Consider the following 21,660-nt stretch of genomic DNA (forward strand, 5'->3'; position numbering starts at 1 on the left):
TCACTCTTAAGCTTATTTTATTCACCAGTCTCCTGTGCGGAACCGTATCAAAAGCTTTGCTGAAGTCCAAGTAGATGACAGAGTGCTCTTTCTTGATCCAATTCCTTGGTTACCCAGTCAAAAAAAGTCTTATCAGATTGTCTGAAAGGATCTTCCCCTGGTGAATCCATGCTGCCCTCTGGTCCAGCAATTCTTCCGACTGTAGATAGTTCACTATTCCTTCTTTTAAAACAGCGACTCCATTACTTTTCCCACCACTGAGGTGAGGCTAACTGGTCTGTAGTTACCAGCCTCTTCTCTGGTTCCACTCTTGTGAAGCGGGATCACCACCGCTCTTCTCTAATCACTCGGCACCACTTCCGTTTCTAGGGATCTATTGAACAGATCACACAGTGGATCCGCCAGCACATATCTGAGCTCCCTCAGTATCCTGGGATGAACCTCATCAGGCCCCATGGCTTTGTCCACTTTCAGTTTCTTCAGCTCTTCCCATACATTCTCTACTGTAAATGGAGTTAAATCTACTCCATTCCCCTCTAGTTTCTTGTTGACTAGTGATGGTCCTTCTCCAGGGTCTTCTTTAGTGAACACAGAACTGAAGTATTCATTTAATATTTCTTCCATTTCTTCGTCTCTCTCCACACATTGATCCTTTTCACCTTTCAATTTCACTATACCACTTTGAACTTTTTTCCTTTCACTGATGTATCTGAAAAATGTATTGTCACCTCTTTACCTCTTTGGCAATCCTTTCTTCCGCTTGACTTTTTGCTGTCTTGATTACTTTCTTTGTCTCCCTTAGTTCTACCAGATATGCAGACGACATTCAGTTAATTCTACCAATAGACGACACAATTGAAAAAACACTAGGACTAGCAAACATGTACCTAGACATAATAAAACTACTACTAACCCAAATGGAACTGGTTATTAACATTGACAAAACTGAATTCCTACACCTTGAAAGAAAACATACTAAAATTATTAAAACCCCAATAACTCTAAGAAATAACCAGAAAATAGAACTTGCCGAAAAAGTAAGAAATCTGGGAGTAATAATGGATTCAGAAATTAATCTAAAGCAACACATATCATTAAAAGTAAGGGAAGGATATGCGAAACGTATGATCCTAAAAAGATTGAAACCATTACTCACACCTGCCCACTTCAGAACAGTTTTACAAACACTTGTTTTTTCCAGCACTGATTACTGCAATGCACTCTTACTAGGACTCCCCAGCATATCAATAAGACCACTCCAAATACTTCAAAATACTGCAGCCAGAATACTGATGGGAAAAAAAAGGAGGGACCATATAACTGAAACTTTAGCAGACTTACATTGGTTGCCAATCGAATACAGGATAAAATACAAGGCCTTGTGCACCATACACAAACTAATATATGATAAAGAAGCAGACTGGCTAAACACAGCCCTACGAGTCCATGTCCCACAGAGAAACCTTCGCTCAGCTAACAAAGCACTACTAACAGTCCCTTCAGTAAAATCAGCAAAACTAACCCAGGTAAGAGGCAGGGCCCAATTTATGGAACACAATGCCCACTGAAATCAGATTACAGAGTGATATCAAATTTTTTAAGAAAACCTTAGACATGGCTCTTTAAACAAGCCTTTCCTAAAGAAACGGGAGAATAAGGAGGAAGAGAGAAAACAAGTCAGAAGTGCAGTTGAGAATGAAGAATTTAACAGTTTTTAAAAATACATGTTAATATAACTATGAAGAGTAACTCAATAATACACCTGGACTTGACCATCAGTACTCAAACATTGATTTTATTAATGAGTTTGTAACCGTACTTAATTGGCACCTGTTAGAATGTACGATAACCTACCTATACATACATTATTTTGTGCCTGTTTGTAAACCGTTGCGATGGTACGTAACTTAGCGACAGTATAGAAAAGTTTTTAAATAAATAAATATTCTTCTTTGTGCTCCTCCCTTTGGGATCCTTTATATTTCTTGAACGCTGTTCTTTTAGCCTTTATTTTGTCAGCCACCTCCTTGGAGAACCAGATAGGTTTCATTTTTCTTTTACTTTTCTTTACTTGTCCAACATATAGATTAGTTGCCTTGGTAATTGCTCCTTTTAGTTTGGTCCACTGTTGTTCCACATCTCTCTCGTTCTCCCAGCCTACTAGTTCTTCCTCCAGGTACTTCCCCATGTCATCAAAGTCCGTGTTTTTTGAACTGCAAAACTCGGATCCGTGTGCTTCTTTTTCGTATCCTTTTTGTGATATTAAACCATACCGTCTGATCACTGGTGCTGAGGTGGGTGCCCACCTGGACATCAGAGACATTATCTCCATTAGTGAGCACTAAATCGAGTATAGCTCCCTCTTTTGTGGGTTCCATTACCATTTGTTTGAACAAAGCTCCTTGCATCTGACTTAATATCACCATGCACTAATCCCCTTATTGCATAAGGGGTTATGGATGTGCATCCAACCATGGGTTAACCTGTGTGCCAGCCTGAGCACACGGTATTGCATCGGCTCGACTGATTTCCACTGAAAGGTAGAAAGGTGACAGTCTTCCCTCAAATGATTGAAGAGTTTAGTCAGCGGTCCAACCAGGCTAGCTACAAACCATTTATAAAACCATACAGTGTAGCCATCCAATCCTGGTGCTTTGCTTGCCTTACGGGGTTTTTGTTTGGTTTTTTTTATCACTTGTAAGACATACTCAGATGTGATCTTTCTGTTCAGCCACAGCTTGGTACTCCTGTGCAAGTCCTGGCAAGGTCACTTCCGCTGAATAATCTTCAATCTGACTGTCCTCTATAGATCGATCCAGGCTATAGGACGCTTCATAAAATTTTAGAACATTAGAAATTGCCATACTGGGTCAGACCAAGGGTCCATCAAGCCAGCATCCCGTTTCAAACAGTGGCCAATCCAGGCTACAAGTACCTGGCAAGTACCCAAAAACTAAGTAGATATCATGCTACTGATGCTAGTAATAGCAGTGGCTATTTTCTGAGTCAACTTGACTTCTCCTCCAAGAACTTATCCAAACCTTTTTTAAACCAAGATACACTAACTGCACTAACCACATCCCCTGGCAATAAATTCCAGTGTTTAACTGTGCATTGAGTGAAAAAGAACTTTCTCCGATTAGTTTTAAATGTGCTACATGCTAACTTCATGGAGTGCCCCCTAGTCCTTCTTCTATTATCCGAAAGAGTAAATAACAAATTCACATTTACCCGTTCTAGACTGCTCGTGATTTTAAAGACCTCTATCATATCCCCCCTTAGCCATCTATTCTCCAAGCTGAGCAGCCCTAACCTCTTTAGTCTTTCCTCATAGGGGAGCAGTTCCATCCCCTTTATCATTTTGTACCTTCTCCATCACAACTATAATCTTTATTATTTGTTTGTTTGTTTGTTTTTATGTACCGACATTCAACATGTTATCACATCGGTTTACATGGGATGAGTTAGGTTACATTGTAACAGGGTGTGGAACTGGGAGAACATAACAGGGGGAGAATAACAAGCAAATAAAGAATTACTTTGGGAGGAGGGTATCTCTTATGAACATTTGGGTACATAGCTTAACATTCTGCATTAATTGTGGTTTCAAAATATGGCTTGAATCTGTGGGACGTTCTGGGGGGGAGGGTTGATATGTGAGTTAATAGCTGTTTCAGAGTAGTAAGGCATGGGATGGGTTATAGGGGTTGGGAGATTGGTCATTTCAAGGTGGAAAACGATTAGTGATTAGAGAGGGGGGTTAGAGGGTGTGTGAAGGGAAGAAGGAGGAAAAGTTGTGGGGGGAGGTGGGAGTGAGTGAATTGAGTGCTGGTTGTCTTAAGAATGTCGTGAAGGCTTTTTGGAAGAGCCATGTTTTTAGTTTCTTTTTGAAGGTTTGTGACGTTGGTTTGAGTCTTAGGTCTATAGGGAGGGAGTTCCATGGTGGGGTCCAGCTATGGAGAATGCATGTTCTCTGGTTGAGTTGTGGTGAGCTAGTTTTGGGGAGGGGGTTGTGAGAAGACCAGTGTTTGTGGAACGTAGATTCCTTTTGGTGTTTAGAAATGTAGCGTGACATTCATCCATTCCGTTTTGTTACTGTATAATGCTTTGTGGTTGAGGGATAAGGTTTTGTATTGTATTCTGTAAGGGATCAGGAGCCAGTGTAGCTCTTTGAGAATTGAGGTGATGTGATCCGATCTTTTGCTGCTGGTGAGTGATCTTGCTGCTGCGTTTTGAAGGAGTTGAAGTGGTTTGAGGGTGGAAGCTGGTAGGCCTAGGAGGATTGCGTTGCAGTAGTCTAGTTTGGAGAACAGGAGAGCTTGTAATGCCGTTCTGTAGTCCTGGGGGTGTAGGAGGGGTTTTAATCTTCTTTAGGACTTGGAGTTTGTAGAATCCTTTTTTTTTTATTGTGGTGTTTGTGTTTCTTGAAGTTTAGTTCGCTGTCCAGCGTGATTTCTAGATCTTTTGCGGTGAAGATAACTTCTTTATTTGTTATGCAGGTATTGAGTTGGGGGTCAGATATAGTTGAGGTTTTGTTGCATATATAAAGTATTTTGGTTTTGTTATGGTTGAGGGTGAGAGCCATTTGTGTTAATAGTTGTTGGATTGCTTTGATGTGGGTGCCCCAGAGTTTTAGGGTATTCGCAATGATGTCTTGTATGGGGTGGAGGATTTGGATGTCATCGGCATATATGTAGTGTGTTAGACCGAGTCCAGATAGGAGTTTGCATAGAGGTAGGAAGTAGATATTGAAGAGTGTGGATGATAATGAGGATCCTTGAGGGACGCCGTGGGGAAGGGGTATTTGTTTGGATTCTTTGTTGTTGGTTCTGACTTTGGATAGGTAAGATGTGAACCAGCTGATAGTGGTGTCGCATAGTCCAATTTCTTTTAGTCTGTTCAGGAGGATGCTGTGGTTGATGGTATCAAAGGCTGCTGATATATAGAAGAGTATGAGAATGTATTTTTGGCCATTGTCTAGGCCTTTGAGGATTGTATCTGAGAGGGATAGTAGTAGGGTTTCTGTGCTGAGGGTGCTCCTGAATCCATGTTGCGCTTTCTAGATGATCCGAGAGTTGCTGATTGACTATGTTTTCTAGTGTTTTGGCTATGAAGGGGAGGTTGGATATGGGTCTGAAGTTGGCGATATTGGAGTCGAGTTGAAGTTTTTTGAGTATTGGTTTAATGACAGCACATTTGAGTTTGTCTGGGAAGATGCCCTCATCTAGAGAGAGATTGATTATGTTGGCGATGGGCCTGGCGATGATGTTGGAGACTTGTTTAAGTGTTTTTATTGGGAGGGCATCTATTGGGTGTGACACAGGGTTCATTTTTCGGATGATGGTTTCAACTTCGGTGGAGGCTATGTTCTCGAAATGTGACCATCTGGTGCCAGGTTTGCTTGGAAGGATTGCAGTCTCTTCATTCGTGGTTGGGTTTTTTGTGGTAAGGTTGAGGATTTTGTCCTGGAAGAAGATGGCAAACTTGTTGCTAGTGATCACTTGATTTTCTGGAGGTAGGGGAATTTTGTTGGGTTGTGTGAGTTCTTTGATGTATGTGAAAAGTGCTCTGGGGTTGAATCTTTCTTGCGTAGAAATCTTTTCTGGCTTTGTTGATGTCCGTTTTGTATATATAGAGGACGGTTTTGTATTTATCTTTTAGTTGGTCTGTTGGGTTTTTTCTCCATTTTTTTTCTGCCGTTCTTAGGATATTTTATTCATGGTGCAGTCTCTCCATGGAGCAATACAGAGGCATTATGATATCTTCCATTTTATTCACCATTCCCTTCCTAATAATTCCTAACATTGTTTGCTTTTTTGACTGCCTCAGTGCACTGAGCCAACAATTTCAGTATTAGAAAAGACGAATTCCCCTGCTGTTCCTTTGTGACTCCGGGGACATTACAGCTGTGTATTGTTCCATCCTTCTTGCCCAAGGTAGTCTCGGACATTCATTTGAATCAGTTCATCTCCTTGCTGTCCATGGATAAGGTCAGGGATGTGGAGGAGTATCGCCTCATCTGTTCCTTGGATGTCAGGAAACTTGTCGTGCGGTATCTGGAGGTTTCTGAACCTTTTTGAAAGATTGCCTGTTTGTTCTCCATGATGGAGTAAGCTGGGCATCTCTGCTTCATGGGCTACCAAAACTCACTGGATTAAGGAGGTAGTCATGGCCACGTATGTGAATGCTGAAAAGCCATTGCCTAGTCAGGTTAGGGCTCATTCCACTAGGGCTCAGGCAGTGTCATGGGCGGAAGTTAGATTGTTGTCGCTCGTTGACATTTGCCGAGCTGCAATGTGTTCCTCCTTACACACCTTTTCCAGGTATTATCGTCTGGATGTGCAAGCCTGGCAGGACGCAGCCATTGCACGTGCGGTTTTGACAGGACTGCAGGCAGCCTCCCGCCCTATTCAGGAGTAGCTTGGATACATCTCACTGATCCTGAATTCATCTGTGTGAGAGCTAGGACGTGAGAAATTACTACTTACCTGATATTTTCCTTTTCCTTAGACAGATGAATTCTTCTTCCCTCCAGTGGTTGCTGAATGATTGTGTTATGGTCCTCCTGCGTGGCTGTGTTCCAGGGGTTACGTTAAGTGTTACTGCAATCCCTTGACTAGTGTTAATACAGTCTTTGTCTGAGTTCAGGATTTCCTGTTGGCTGAGTACTGAAATGGTTATCTGTTATTAATCAAGTTTTTGCTAGCCTGTCCACAGTTGGCTTTTGAAGAGAATACTGGCAGGAAGATGTCATTGCAGGAATATATATACTGTGTTGTCAACTTTGCTCTATCTCCATCTGCTGGTAGAGGTGCGTAACCCACTAGACCTGAATTCACCTGTCAGGTCTAAGGAAAAGGAAATTATTAGGTAAGTAGTAATTTCTCAATTTAAAGAAGGTACAGTCAATTGACTTGTGTGCTTTTGAAGGTGATGGTTACATCAGAGCTTTCAGTATTTAGGATTGCTACAAAAGTACAAGTGGGTAGAAGACTTATTCAACTAAGCTATTCCATATTTTTATTCCGAATTTATTTTCTAAGGAATTCTGGAATGTATTTTTCACTTAGGAGTTGTGGGATAGGATTTATGAATATACGGAACAGACACAGTTTTAATGCATTTCAGGCTATAAAGCAAGAAAAGGTGAATATTTTGGCAGGGGGTTTTCCTCCCTCAACACCAGCCCCTTTGAAATGCCGCTCTTTAATCTGTTTCAAAGCATGTGTACTGTGGAGGCCTAGGCATATTTGTAGCTGGGCAGTTTTCAAACAGGACATTTTACTCTGGTAAATCCCTCTTTATCCAGGTAAATTGCTTTGAAAATTGCCCTCTTAATGTGGCGATTTACTTTTTTTTTTTTTTTTTTATAATTTACTATCCCCCCAATACCGTAATAATTCAGTGAATAGATATTCTATAAATGGGGCAAATGGCAACTCAGAACTTGCATAGTTTAGAATATGAGTAACCAGCTCTTCTAATGGTATGCTCTTTTCCTATTTTATTAGGTCATCGTTGCATCTGAATTCAAATAAGGCCTGCAGTAGGTCAGTCAGCTCTGGACTAAATTATGACATGCACTACATCTTGAGGTTTGTAGATATGTCTAAATAAAACAGTTTTCAGCTAAAATATGTTTAGCATATGTTAAGTAGCATTATATGTTTTAAACTGTGCACTCAAAGGATGATTTTAAATTTATATTCATGGAGTCTAAATCTTTGGTGTGGGGTGTTTTTTTTGATTCACAGGAAGCCACACACATGTGCAGGTATATTAAAAATTCCTTTCCTGTTACTATTTACCTGGTATATGCATTGGATGTTTCTGCAATTTCATAATCTATTAATGTGTGATTTTGTAATTATTGAAATGTATACTAAACGGATGTCTCTGCACCAGTAAATGAAACTCTAAAATTGAGCATGTAATAAGCAAAAACTTGTTAGCAGCTTTAATGAGTGTTGAATCACAGCTAGAGGAAACTGCTGGTTATTTTCATCTGCAAAAATATATTCATTTATAGAGAGTCATGACCAAGGTGCATACTAATACATTTCAGTTCAGGGGAACAAATTTTCTCTGTTGCTAAAGTATCACTGTTCTAAATGGAGATGATTTTATAGTGTTAATTAGCTAGCGGCCATCTTACCAAGATCCACATCCCTACAAAAATGGTTTTGATCTTCCAGCAAATGTTGAATTAGGTTATTCAGTTTTTAAAAAGAAATGGAATGAGGTAGGCTTTTATGGTTCATGGATGATGGGGTGGTGAGAAGGTGGATATTTGAGGGCACAAAGGTCTATCTGACTGAGCTGTGCTGGGTTGGAAGTCTGCTGTATGTGGGTCAAATATTATGGCATGGAAGGGCTGCATGGTGTGTTTGTTTTTTGGTGTTTGTATATTATGATGTTGTATGTTTTGGTTACTTTAACATGTAAAAGTTAACTATGCTAAGAGAGCCAAAAACAAAAGCAGGTGCATCTCTCATGCACCAACTCTCGGTATCATACATAGGGTGCTAGACCCGCAACAAATTCTGGTTATAAGTTGTCAAAAACTTGACAGCACCATATATAATCATGTACCACCATGTCAGTGAAAAATTCTTTGAAAGCTAATTTTGTAGCTTTGTTTTTCTTTCTGCAAATTTAAAAAAAAAAAGCATTCAACTTGTCTAACTCAGGGTAAAGTGCTAAGATTAATGAAGGAAGGTAATGCACTGAGCTGATGTATCAATTATACAGAATTCCTCCTTATAATGGAAGTTGGAAATCATGGAGAGCTAGAAACAGCTGAAAGATGGAGATCACTGAAGCACTAAAGGCTGGAAACTGCTGAAAGCTGAGGAACACTGAAGAACCCTGGTCACAAATCTAGTTGAACTCTGGAATACAGTTCAAGATTCTGTTATGGACTTGAAATTTGCTGTATTTGAAAAACCTTATAAAAGTGTGTGTTGGGGGGGCAACTATGATTGTTTTTCTTCAATGTGATCAAGAATGGATTTATAAATGTAATACAAGTGTCCCCATTTGACTTGACAAGGAGCTAGAATGGTCAGTTTTCTATTAAGGCTTATAGTTTTACTTAACATTTTACTTTTTTAATTACCCAATGTAGTTTTTGATCATTAAACATTGGGTATTGGTTTGTTGCGTTTCTTTTTGCACCATTGTTTCAAGCTGATTGCTATGTGCTCCATTGAAACTATATAAAATGGCTGGTTCCCTGGAGCCAATTTAAAGATGTGAGTCTATGGTGTGGACATATTAGTAAGTTTTTGACTGTGGCTCTTTACATTTATTTTAAAGAAGACTGTAAAGCTAATTCAGTATGCATTTATTATTCACAGTAATAGTCTTCTGTGGCCCCTGTTGCAGGTATAGATTGCTGAAACACTGCCAGGGTTGGGTGTGTCTATAGCACTTTTCAGGGTCTTGGAGTTCGTTCAGTGGTGGTCAATTTTCTAGCTCATCAATTTCCATCTCCTATCATAACGGATGACTTTTGCATGCTTGATATATCAGCTAAGTGCATTGCCTTCCTTTACTAGTTTTTGGGCCGCTAAAGTTGAACAAATTGAATAATTTATTTAGTGATTTAATGCATATTGATGAGTATTTGTTGTTTTATATTTATATTATTTTGTTGTACACAGCATTGGATGGTTTTTATAAATCAGGAAAGTGGTCTAGAAGTTTTTAAATTTATAAAAAGAAAAAAAGAATCAAACAATTCACCATGAAAGAATCTTTCATTAACATGGTACTACAAAATCATATATGGTGCTGTCAAGGTTTTGATGACTTCTAACCAGAATTCATTGAGTGTCTAGTACCCCTGTGTATGATACCAAGGGCATGAGAGATGCATATGGTTTTTGTTTTTGGTCTAATACTTTAACATGTAAACTGTTGTATGTGGTTTGTTTTAAGCCACGGAAGCGGTCTATAAAAATGTTATAAATAAATTGTAGATTTTACATTCATGAATTGCTTATTTGGAAACCACTGAGTGGTTCCCAACTTTTTCAAGCCCAAAGAACTTCTGCATTTACAAAAATGTGTGGCACACCAACCTCCACAGAGCAGATACTGTGGACATGGAAAGAACTTGTATTGCTAAAAGAAGAATTACGGAAGCACTAAAAGCCTCACCAATCGCTCTTATGAATCTTAAAACAAAGGGGGAGAGGGGACCGAAACACATGAACTTATCGTGATGGATTAATTCCCTCTATATACAAGTACAGGAAAAGTGAGAAGTCTGTGTGGTGAGGGCAACTGGCTCGGTTAGTTACCTTGGCTACTGCATGTGGCTGCCAGAGCTCTTCCATTGCTGCAGCTCCCCACCACTCAGTGAACCACATCTTAATCTTAGTGTTCACTGTCCCCATCACACTCAGCCTGTGGATAAGTCAGAGGCTGGAAGGACTCAAAGGAGGAAGATCAGGAGGAGGTAGCAAAGAAAGTGTTACCTTTCTAAAAAAAAAACAAAAAACCAAAAAACACCAAAAGATGGGTGGCATCTTATAGACTAACCAATTTGAGATATGAACTTTTGAGGATAAGGTCTGTGATCTCTGTCCTTGAAAGCTTATGCCAATAAATTGGTTAGTCTATAATGTGCCTACCATCTCTTGTCAATTTTGCTACACCAGGCTAACACAGCTCGCTCTTTGAAGATCTTATCTTTCTGCTAGAGCAGCCATTATGTATGGGATTTCCACTATTTTACAGCTGACTGAGATAGAAGACCCAACTTTTTTTTTTTTTAATGTCCTCACTCTGGTCCAATAGTATGTCTCCAGCAGTCATGATAGTTAGACAAACTTGGTTTGTTCTCAACGTGGTTGAGTTTTTGCTTCCAGGCTAGCAATCCTTTGGGGCTGTTCCCCCTGGTAGAAACCTGCTCCTGGGAAGCAAATTCTTCAGTCCAGTAGAACACCTTCAGGTTCCTTTACAGTACCGTTAGGGGTTTTGATGAGTACCTTGGTGGGGGGGGAGTCCCCTCTCATCTACTCCAGAGGATTGGGAATCCAGGGTAAGTGATAGGGCTGTGGGCTGCTCTTCTACGCCCCCCCCACCCCCCCAGTATGTTGCCATTGCCGCTTCTCTCAGTTCTGGGGTAGGACCTGTGTAGAGTTTAAAAAAAATAAAAAGGGGGGGGAAACCAGAAGTTCTAATACCCTGTCTGGAGATTTTCTGGCCTGCATTTCTCAATTTCTAGAAGAGTGAGCATCTTTCTTTTGTCCCTATGAGATTCCAGAAATAAAATTGGGAGATGGAACAACCTCTGCAAAGAGAGACTGGTAAGTCCTGCCCAGGGAGGGTATGAGCAGATAGGGAGCCTCCCAATGGAACCCTGTACAAGTGGAAGGAAGTGGCCTGGTGCCAGAAGAGCTGCTACATGAAATTTCCACCATGGGAAAGCATGATAGGGAAGCATACTAGGGCTTAGGGTCCCTGTGGCCTCCTCCTCTGGGTCCTATAATAGTCCTGCTGGAATTTGTCTGCCTCATGTATGAGGCCTTCACCATATGGAGACTGGCTTTGGCTCTCTTCCCCCCCCCCCCCTCCAAGTCTGGGCCTTTTTAAGTTCAAGCGGTAAGGGGCCCTCTTCCTGAAATGGGCCAGATTAGTAATGAGAGAATATGATTACTCAGCCCAGAAACCTATGCAGACAGAGATCCAGAGAAGATTCCTGGTCAGATCTGGACTCGCACCATGAGAGGCCCTCTGATCCCCTGGAATAAGTAGGAATCCACAATGGTGCACCTTTTCGGCAGGGAAGAACTTATTGCCTGCATTACTAATGTGATGATTGCCCTTAAAATATCAGATCTGTAGGGGTTGTTTAGATGGATGGTGACCATTTCTACAGAGAATTTGTAAACCATCAAAGTTTCCCTTTACATCCTACCTAGAGCAGTGCCTTAAGCAGGGTGAGATATGCCCCAGGGAGTCTTAAAAGGCAGAAGGCTTATGAGTAGAATCTGTACACTACCAACAAAGAAGAATGAAACATTCCTTAAAAAAAAAATTACGAAAGTGAATACCTTGTACTTGGCAGTCACTTGCAAGACTACCATACTGATTGAAGGGAGAACTTCCCAAAGGGACATTCAGGATAGAAAGATTGTCAATTTTTAATCAGGCTTTCTCCACTAAATGTGTTTGCTTTGCAGAATGCCATTTGTGGAGGTTGTGGCCCGGGCAGTTATACATTGGGTTCAACAACTCCCAGAATTAGGAGTCAGAATTAACATACTTAGTGGACATCCTGTGCGATTTAATTAGGATGACGCCTTGGAGGTGGCAGCAAGATGGCTGTTGTGGCTCTGAACTAGGTGGCAGATGCAGTATCTAAAGCCCACCCTGGGAAGTTACCTTTCAGAGGCAGCCTATTTAGAGAAGAGCTGGATAAGCCTGTTAAAGGACCAAGGTGGTCCAGTTCTTGCAGCAGCTAGGATGGGTAATAAACTTCACAAAGAGCTATCTGGAACCATCTCAGACAATAGAATTTTTAGGAGCCCTTTTCAATACCAAGGAAGGAGAAGCAGAGTTGTCTTCCAATAACGTGTCCAAGGTGATTCAAGAGGTACAATGCTTTCAAGGTCCAGACTCGCCCAGAGCATGGGACTACCTCCAGTTTCTTGACTTTTTGATGGCAGCCAGAGGTTCTTGCAACAGTCCGTCCTCTCATGCTGGTCACCCTCTTTCCAGAATTACATGCACATCCAGAGGTAAAAAAGAAAAAAAAGCCTGAACTGATGGGGTCAACCCTCCAACTTTGTGATAGGAGTAGCTCTAGAATGGTCAACTGGAATGTCATGACCACTGATGTCAGCCAGAGAGGTTTGATGGCCAGGGGCACAATGGTCAAGAGAAGAAGCATAATTGACAATATACAGGTTGGATATGAAAGTCATTAGCTTAGCTCTCCAATACTTCCTCCCATTACTGAAAGGGAGAGCAGTTAGAGTGATGTCAGACAATTCCATGCTGGTGGCATATGCAAACAAACAAGGGGACATCCATAGCCAGGCTCAATCAAGCACAGGAAGCTGTGCGAATAGACAGAAGACAATCTGGCCCTTCTCTTCACAGTACATATAGTAGGGAAGGACAGTCTTCAGGCTGACTTCCTTAGGAATAGGCTGGACTCAGGGGTGTGGGAGCTGAGCCCTTAGACCTTCCATATGATAGTGGATTGATAGGGATTCCCAGTGGCAGATCTAATGGCGACAAGTTCAAATGCCAAGGTAAATATTTTCTTCAGCTGCAGGACAGAACTAGGTTCCAGCGGCGTAGACATTCTCCTATGACTTCATATCAGCCCGCTGTACATCTTCCCACCCAAACCTCTGGTGAGCAGGGCAATAAAAAGAATACAGGACCACTTGTCTACAGTAATATTAGTAGCCCCAGATTGACCAAAGTATGTGTACCTATTGAGGCTGTTGATGGGGGCTTTGCTACACTTTCCCAAGGAACAATATCTCCTCTGGCAAGGACTGGTTCTAATGGAGGGATCTAGCTCCATTCTCTTACAGCTTAGCCCTTAAGAGGGCACACTTGTGTGAGAGGGGCTTATTTCAACTGTACTGAAAGCTCAGAAGCCCTCAATGTAATTGACATACATTAGAATCTAGTGAATTAGGAGTTCTGCAGTAAGCATGAAATCTCCCAATGGAAGACAGGCATACCACATATTTTAGACTTCCTACAGTTGGGACTAGCTAAAAGGCAGTCTCTTAATTCCATAAAGATATAAATGGTGATTGCATGCTTATAGGGGCAGAGTCAAAGGTGCCCAAGTGGCAGCGATTCATGAGGGGGTCAAGTGCATGTGTCTGCCTTTCAGACCCTTAATCCCACAATGGGATCTTTTAGTTTTAAGAGCATTAGTCAAGCCATCCTTTAAACCAGTGAATCAGGCTTTATAAAAGACCTTTTCCTGAAGACCACTGGGACCACTTTCAGCAAGGCATATATCAGAGCTGCAGGCCCTATCATTAGGGACTCTTTCTTAATCTTTTTGGCCAGTCCCATCCTTTCTATTAAAATCAGGTATCGGCTTTTCGTATTAATCAGTCTGTGTATCTACCAGCCTTTTGCCGCATAAGTTAAGGGGAAATATACTTATACCAGTTAGACATAAGGGGGTAGATTTTCAAAGGGGTACGCGTGTACCCCCCGAAAACCTACCCCAGCCTACGATTTCGGAGCGGCCTCATAGGGAACAGGCAGCGCACGCTGGGCTCGGCTCGTGCAGGTTGCACAAATGTGCACCCCCTTGCGCGCGCCGACCCCGGATTTTATAAGATACGCGCGTATCTTATAAAATCCAGCGTACTTTTGTTCGCGTCTGGAGTACGCCCGTGCGTGCATTTATAAAATCTACCTCAAGATGTATATATACTATTGAAGAACCTAAAGAAAACAAATTTCATTAGAAAGATGGACAAGCTGTTTGTGGTGGTTTGTGTTCCCTGGAAGGGGGAAACTGTGTCCAAAGCTACCACAGCCAGGTGGATCAGGGAAACAATAACCTTGGAATATATGCTATCAAGCAGACCCAGCTGGCCTACGAGCCCACTGTACGCGAATGCAAGCAGCTTCATGGTTTGAAGCTTCTGCGATATCTCCAAATGAGATCTGCAGAGCTGGCACTTGGTCAGCTCTGTACATCTGTACAACAAGGTGGACTTGGTCTTTGGAACAGGAGCCTTGAGTACAGACTTGTCTTGCTCTTGTCCTAGTGAGGAGAAGATTGGTAGCCCCCATACATAATGACTGGTGTAACAGGAAAATGAAGAAGGTTAAATTATGCTTATCAGATATCTTTCTTTCCTTAAGTCTTGCTAGACCAGTCCAGATCCCTCCGAGGAAGACAAGGAAATAGAGGATCAGTAGGTCCAAGGGTATCAAGTGAGGTAGCCTGAGAACACCCTCCATTCTTAACTTCTGTCTTCCCCCTCCTCACTTCTTATACTAGAGACCCAAGTTGGGCATTTGACAAGGGGAGTTTCCTGTGGTAACAAAGCGCTAACAGTAGCCTACTAGGATTGGATCAAGACCACCCTCCTTTTTATAAGCTGAGTGAAGTCATAAAAGAGTTGGATTCTCTGTTAGCTGTGAAGGAGTGGAAATCCCTTACATAATGATCTAGCAGGACGATGTATGTGTTGCACAAAGTGGGACCCAACTGTCTGTGTCCTGAATGCTTCCCATTAATTCCCACATTCTAGGGCTCGTGTTATGACAGGGTAGGAGTGTCACTATCCATGTTCTCAGAAAGGAGTACCTGCATATTTAAGAGCCACCTTTGGTGTTTCTTGTTGCTGAGAGTAGAGTCTTGGGAGTTGCTTTGGATCTGAGTGTCAGGCAGTGGTGACTTTTTCTGTGGCACACCTAATCGGGTCTGAAGGCACACCAGTTGAAAACAGAAGTTGGTCACCCCTGTTCTGAGAAGTCCATATTAAAAAAAAATCTGGTGAACTGTTAAGTTGCCAGATATTCAGCAAAATTTGAGGAAAAGGTTTTTGCTGAATGTCTGAGGTAAAGCTACCTGGGTAGCTTTAGCTGGGTAATGTAGACTTGCTATATGTGCAGATTGACTTAACACAAATTTTAGCTGGATAGCACTCAATATGGTGCTGTTTGGCTAAAGATTAGTCTGCTTCTGTTATTCCTCTATCCCTCCCTGTTTTTTGCATTGGCAACTCTTACACACAAAGTTTGTATGTACATGGACAAAGGGGGGAGATATATTTAAAAATTAAGATTTATGTAGGTTGTGTAAAACAAGGATTTTAACTGTTAATAATGTTGTGAAGTATTTCTTTTTAAAACTCCTTATTTTTTATTCATTTTAAGTTAACAAGTGGCATCTGTAGGAGCCAATTTTTGAAAACAGTGGGTGGGGTGGGGGGGGGGGGGGAGTCCTTCCTCACCCCTCAACATCCTCCGGAAGCTTGATTTTCCTATCCCTTGACTATTTCTCACTCTTCACTGCTCCTCAATACATTGTTTCCCTTCATTGGCAGGCTTAGCTTGGCTCTCAATTTGGGTTCTTGAGGCTAAATTTCAGCTCTTAGATAGGAAAATGAAATCCAGGACCTCCAGGGTTTCATTCTCAGAAATTTTCCCTTTGTTCCATGTGCAGGATCCCAGAGGCATACTGAGCTTCAGAGTCTCAATATGTGGATGAGATGATGGTGCAGGGAAGAGGGTTTTAGATTTGTTAGGTACTGGGGAACATTCTGGGGAAGGGGGAATCTATTTTGGCAGGATGGGCTTCACCTTAACCAGAGTGGAACTAGGCTGCCCGCACTAACCTTTAAAAAGGAGATACAGCAGCTTTTAAACTATGGGGGAAAGCTGTCGCTTAGAAGCTCATGGTTCGGAATGATATATCTTTGAAGGATACTAACGAATCACGGGATGTTAAGGCATCCCCATAGAGAGGTTGCAATAAATGCTAAATTAGCCCAAGTACTTTTAAGTATAGATTAGAAAGATTCCAAATTACCCTGTCAACTGATAAGCAGGTGGTTAATACAAAAACCCCTCAAAACATACTTTGAAATGTTCATATACAAATGTTAGAAGACTAAAAATATAAGATGGGAGAGTTAGAATGCATAGCACTGAATGAAGAGGTTCATATAATTGGCCTCAGAAACCTAGTGGAAGGAAAATAACCAGTGAGACACTATGATACCAGAATACAAATTATATCGCAATGATAGGATGGATCAAATTGGTGGACGGGTGGTGCTATATGTTGAGAGCATAGAGTCAGGATAAAAGTTCTACAGGAAACACAATGCACTGTAGCAATTTCATGTGAAAAGAAGAATAGAATAACAGTAGGAGTATACTACCATCCACATGGCAAGAATGAACAGATGAAAAATTAACAGAAATTAGGGAAGTTAACAAAATTAGCAGCACAATAATAAGTGATTTGTTACCCCAGTATTGACTGGGTAATTATGTCAAGACATGCTAAGGAGGTAACGTTTCTAGATGGTATAAATGACTGCTTATTGAAGCAGCTGTTAGAAAAATGACATAGGGGGGAGAGAGCTATTTTAGGTTTAATCCTTAGTGGAATGCATGATTTGGTGAAAGAGGTAATGGTGTTAGGGCCACTTGGCAATAATGATCATAGTACAATCAAATTTGACTTGATAACTGGATGGAGGACACTAAAGATATCTACTGTGATAGCATTTAATTTTCAAAAAGGAGAGAATGATAAAATAGGAAAACTAGGAAAAACTGAAAGGAGCAGTTGCAAAGGTCAGGAATTTACATCAGGCATGGACATTGTTTAATAGCATATTAGAAGCTCAGACCAGATGTATTCCACATGGTAAAAAATGTGGAAGGAATGCAAAATGACCGCCGATATAGTTAAAAAGTGAGGTGAGAGAGTCTATTCTAACCAAAAGAACATATTTTGAAAAATGGAAAAGGATCTGAATGAAGAAAACTGGAAACAGCATAAGCATTGGCATGTTAGATGCAAAGCATTAATAAGGAGGACAAAGCCAGATTCGAAAAGAAGCTTGCTGTGGAAGCAAAAACTCATAATGCATATTTTCAGGTAGATTTGAAGCAAAAAGCTTGTGAGGGAGTCAGTTGGACCATTAGATGATTGAGGGGTAAAAGGGGGCGCTAAGGGAGCATAAGGCCATAGAAGAGAGATGAAATGAATTATTTGCTTCAGCCTGTACTAAGAAAGATGTAATGCAGATACCCATATTAGAAGTGATGATTCAGAGGAACAGAAACAAATCTGTGAACTTGGAAGATGTACGAGGGTAAATTGACAAACTAAAAAGTAGCACATCACCTGCACCAGATGGTATACATCCCAGAGAGCTGAAAGAACTGAAAAATGAAATTGTAGACTACTGTTAGTAATCTGTAAATTATCATTAAAATCAGCTACAGTACCTGAGGATTGGAGGGTTGTCAATGTAACGCCAGATTTTAATAAGGGTTCCGGGATAATCCAGAGAAAGTTCAGACCAGTCTTCCTTGAGAGGCACAGAAGGCGACAAGGTGTCTCCCTGTGGAAATAACTGTTGGAGCAGTAAAGATTGGCCAGATCAAGAATCTCGATCCTCTAAAGAAAAGAGCAAGGGCTGGAGTCATTCCGTTCGGTCCCAGAAGGAAGTTTTTTATTTCTGGACGTCAATGACGGCGCTTCACTACAAAGCCTCTAGGTTGTTGCCGACCCAAATTTGGCGAGCAGGACCATCTGTGGAATACATCTAACTTTGTAATTGCATCTGCTCCGCCAGGCCCCGTACAATTCCGCCGTGCTTATGCTCCGCCCATGGGCATCATCATCGAGAGCCGGTGGGGCCATAAAGCTCTGGTGCCGGGACCCGGTGTCGAAGCCTCTCCAAGTTACGTTTCTGCACTCTGCTGATCTGCTCACCTGTTTCTTTGCCTCCAGGATCATCTGAGGAATACATCTAAATTGGTAATTGCATCTGCTCTGCCAGGCCCCGTACAATTCCGCCGTGCTTATCGCCCCCCCCCCCCCCCCCCCCCCGGATTCCTAGCCCCGCCCATGGGCGGCATCATCGATAGCCTTGGGGGGGGGCCATAAAGCTCTGGCGCCGGACTCGGCATCGTGCGACGAAGGAGCGTGACAAAGGGGCACGCCCCTTTGTGGGCCCAAGTAAGATCGTTGAGCCTTTGGATTAAGTTTTTGGCATTCACTAACATATAAGTTGAATATACATCCTCATTATGGTAGCAGAAGATATATTTATCCTCAAAAGATTACTGTTTGCATTACGCAACGAAGAAATAGAAGATCATTTACAAATAAGGACTCTAAACAGTAAGATAAAAAAAACTGTTAAATCTAAATTAAATCGCTCATTAATTAATATACCATATGGAGACAATTTTACATTAACCAACTGCCTATTTCTTATTTTTTTTTCTTATCAATATACAAACATTAACTAGAAAAACTGCCTTGATTACAGATTTACTGTTTGAAAAAAAAAACAGACGACTTCGCAGTAATGGAGATGAGGCTCAAACCTATGGACAATGTTAGTAATTAACTAATCCAAACTATGATATTTTTTCAGTTCCTAGAATGGATCATTGATGGAATTATGTTGATTATAAAAAAAAAAGTTTAAAATGAAAATTGTACCAATTAATATTTTGCTATCCTTTGAAATAACTTTATTTGATTCTGATCGATTACAGATTTGTTTACTATATTGCCCACCAGGGTTATTGGATCATAATATCTCATCACTTATCGAATCCTTTATATCATTTCTTAATCCACATAAACCTTCTGTTCTAGGTGATTTTAATTTACATATGGATAAACTTCCAATAGACAATACATGTTTTACTCTACTTGAATCCTTATCAGCTCTTGGATATAAACGTTCTTCCTACTCCCCCCACTCATAAAGCAGGTCATGCGCTTGATCTAATTTTCACCAATTTTGAACTTTGCAAAAATACTACTATAAATTCCACTCAAGTACTATGGTCAGACCATTTTTTAATTTACACTAAAGCTGAGTTTAATATTCCATTAAAACAAAATAAGCAAGATGATATTAAAATAACTTTTTGCCCACAACCCAATCCAGATGATTCTATTTGTTTATTTATTTATTTATTCGCTTTTATATACCGACATTTGTGGGTACATCATGCTAGTTTACAATATAACTGAAGGAGGAAAATACAAAAAACCAGGGTGGGGGGAGGGGTGCAGCTAGGAAGAGAGAAGGGGCGAGAAAAGAGGGAAAAAGAGGAAGAGGAGAATAGGAACCGTACCTGATGGAAAAACAACCAAAGAACGTATGTAACATTGCAAATTATACACTCAGAAAGGAACTGTGGATAACCTTATACACTATATATAAATTATTCAATCCAAAAAACACTATTTATTTAACAGTTTTTTTATACCGACATTAGTAGGCACATCATGTCGGTTTACATAAAACTCTAGATTGGAAATGTACAAAGAACAGGGTGGGGGGAAGTGGGACAACTAGCGGAAACTTGTGCAACAGAGGATGTTGCAGAATAGGGAGGCTGTAGAGGGAGCCTGAAAATCCAACCAGATAATTAACAATTTAGAAGTAGAACTGGTAACTGTTAGATATCAACACACATAACTGGAAGATGTTTAAGCAGATTAGTATGTACTAGTTAAAGATAAACTAGTATGTACTAGTTAAAGATAAACTAGTATGTACTAGTTAAAGATAATATACATTATCTTTAACTAGTACATACAGAAGACACTATATATGACATTACAAATTATACGTTCAGAAAGGCAACTATATATAGTCTAGTAGATATGTTTTAGATAACATTTTAAGCTAAAAATAAGGATATCTATTATTTTATCTTATCTGTTGTTAGGAATTGTAATGCGTTGTGTATTTTAGATTTAGAATTTTAGCCCGACAGCTAATTTATTTATTTTTCAGTGCTTTATCTTTTTAATTATTTTAGCTGTCTCTTGATTTTATTGTATTATTGTATTTCCTTGTTAATTAATTGTAAACCGTCGTGAAGGCCTTGCCGATGTGACGGTGTAGAAAAACAATAAAACCGTAAACCTTAAACTTGATGTCAGTGCTGATAGTGTATCTGGATTTACAGAAAGAGTTTGACAGAATTCCTCATAAGTGACTCTTGAGGAAATTAAAAAGTCATGGGTTAGGAGGCAATGTTCTGTTGTGGATTGAGAACTGGTTAAAAGATAGAAAACAAAGAGTAGGGCTAAATGTTCAATTCTTTCAGTGGAGAAGAGTCTAGTGGAGTGCCCCAGAGATCTGTACTTGGACTGCTGCTTTTTTATATATTTATAAATGACCCTAAAGATGGGAACAGAGCGTGAAGTAATCAAATTTGCTGATACAAAATTATTCAATGTTGTTAAAGCACAAGAAGATTGTGAGAAATTGAAAGAGCATCTTGCGAGACTGGGCATCCAAATGGCAGATGACATTTAATGTGAACAAATGCAAAGTGATTCATGCAGGGAAGAGCAACCCAAATTATATCTACACAATGCACATTGGGAGTCACCATCCAGAAAAGGATCTAGGTGTCATCTTGGATAAAATGTTGAAATCATCTGCTTAGTGTGCAGTGGTGGCCAAGAAAGCACATTAGGTGCAACTGTACCTTGAGTATTGTATGCAGTTCTGGTCACCACATTTTTAAAAAGATATTGTGGAATTAGGAAAGGTACAGGGAAAGGCACCCAAAATAATAAAGGGGATGGAATGAGTCCCCTATGAAGAAATGCTAAAAAGGTTAAGGCTCTTCAGCTTAGAGAAGAGCTGGCTGAGGGGAGATATGATGGAGGTCTATAAAATGAGTTGCAAGACTAGGAAATATACAATGAAGTTCCTAGTCTATTCATTAAAAGAAATGGAAGTTAAGAATAAATAATCTTTGGAAACTTTTGAAGTTGATATGTGATCAGTTCAGCTGTAGGTACAGACAATATCTAAGGATAATACATTAAAACATAAAATGGAGATGTTGAAGAATAATAAACTACAATTTCTCAATTTCCCTAAAACTCCCACTGCTCCTCCGTTACAATTGCTTAAA

The 21,660-nt window shown here is 40.5% G+C and overlaps 1 protein-coding gene across 27 annotated transcripts in view; it reads left to right on the forward strand.

The window, feature by feature from the left end:
* Nucleotides 1-21,660, forward strand: part of ZNF644 (zinc finger protein 644) — a 234,439-nt gene that overhangs the window by 100,176 nt on the left and 112,603 nt on the right. For 26 of the 27 annotated variants that reach the window (XM_029617824.1, XM_029617833.1, XM_029617826.1 and 23 more), the window contains 2 exons: nt 7,512-7,595; nt 7,755-7,774. In XM_029617824.1, coding sequence (XP_029473684.1) covers nt 7,579-7,595; nt 7,755-7,774 — 37 coding nt within the window. In that variant the 5' untranslated portion in view covers nt 7,512-7,578. The remainder of the gene's footprint in view (nt 1-7,511; nt 7,596-7,754; nt 7,775-21,660) is intronic. The other variant, XM_029617850.1, reaches the window with a different exon arrangement.

The sequence above is a fragment of the Rhinatrema bivittatum genome, chromosome 10, assembly GCF_901001135.1.
Source record: "Rhinatrema bivittatum chromosome 10, aRhiBiv1.1, whole genome shotgun sequence".
NCBI lineage: Eukaryota > Metazoa > Chordata > Amphibia > Gymnophiona > Rhinatrematidae > Rhinatrema > Rhinatrema bivittatum.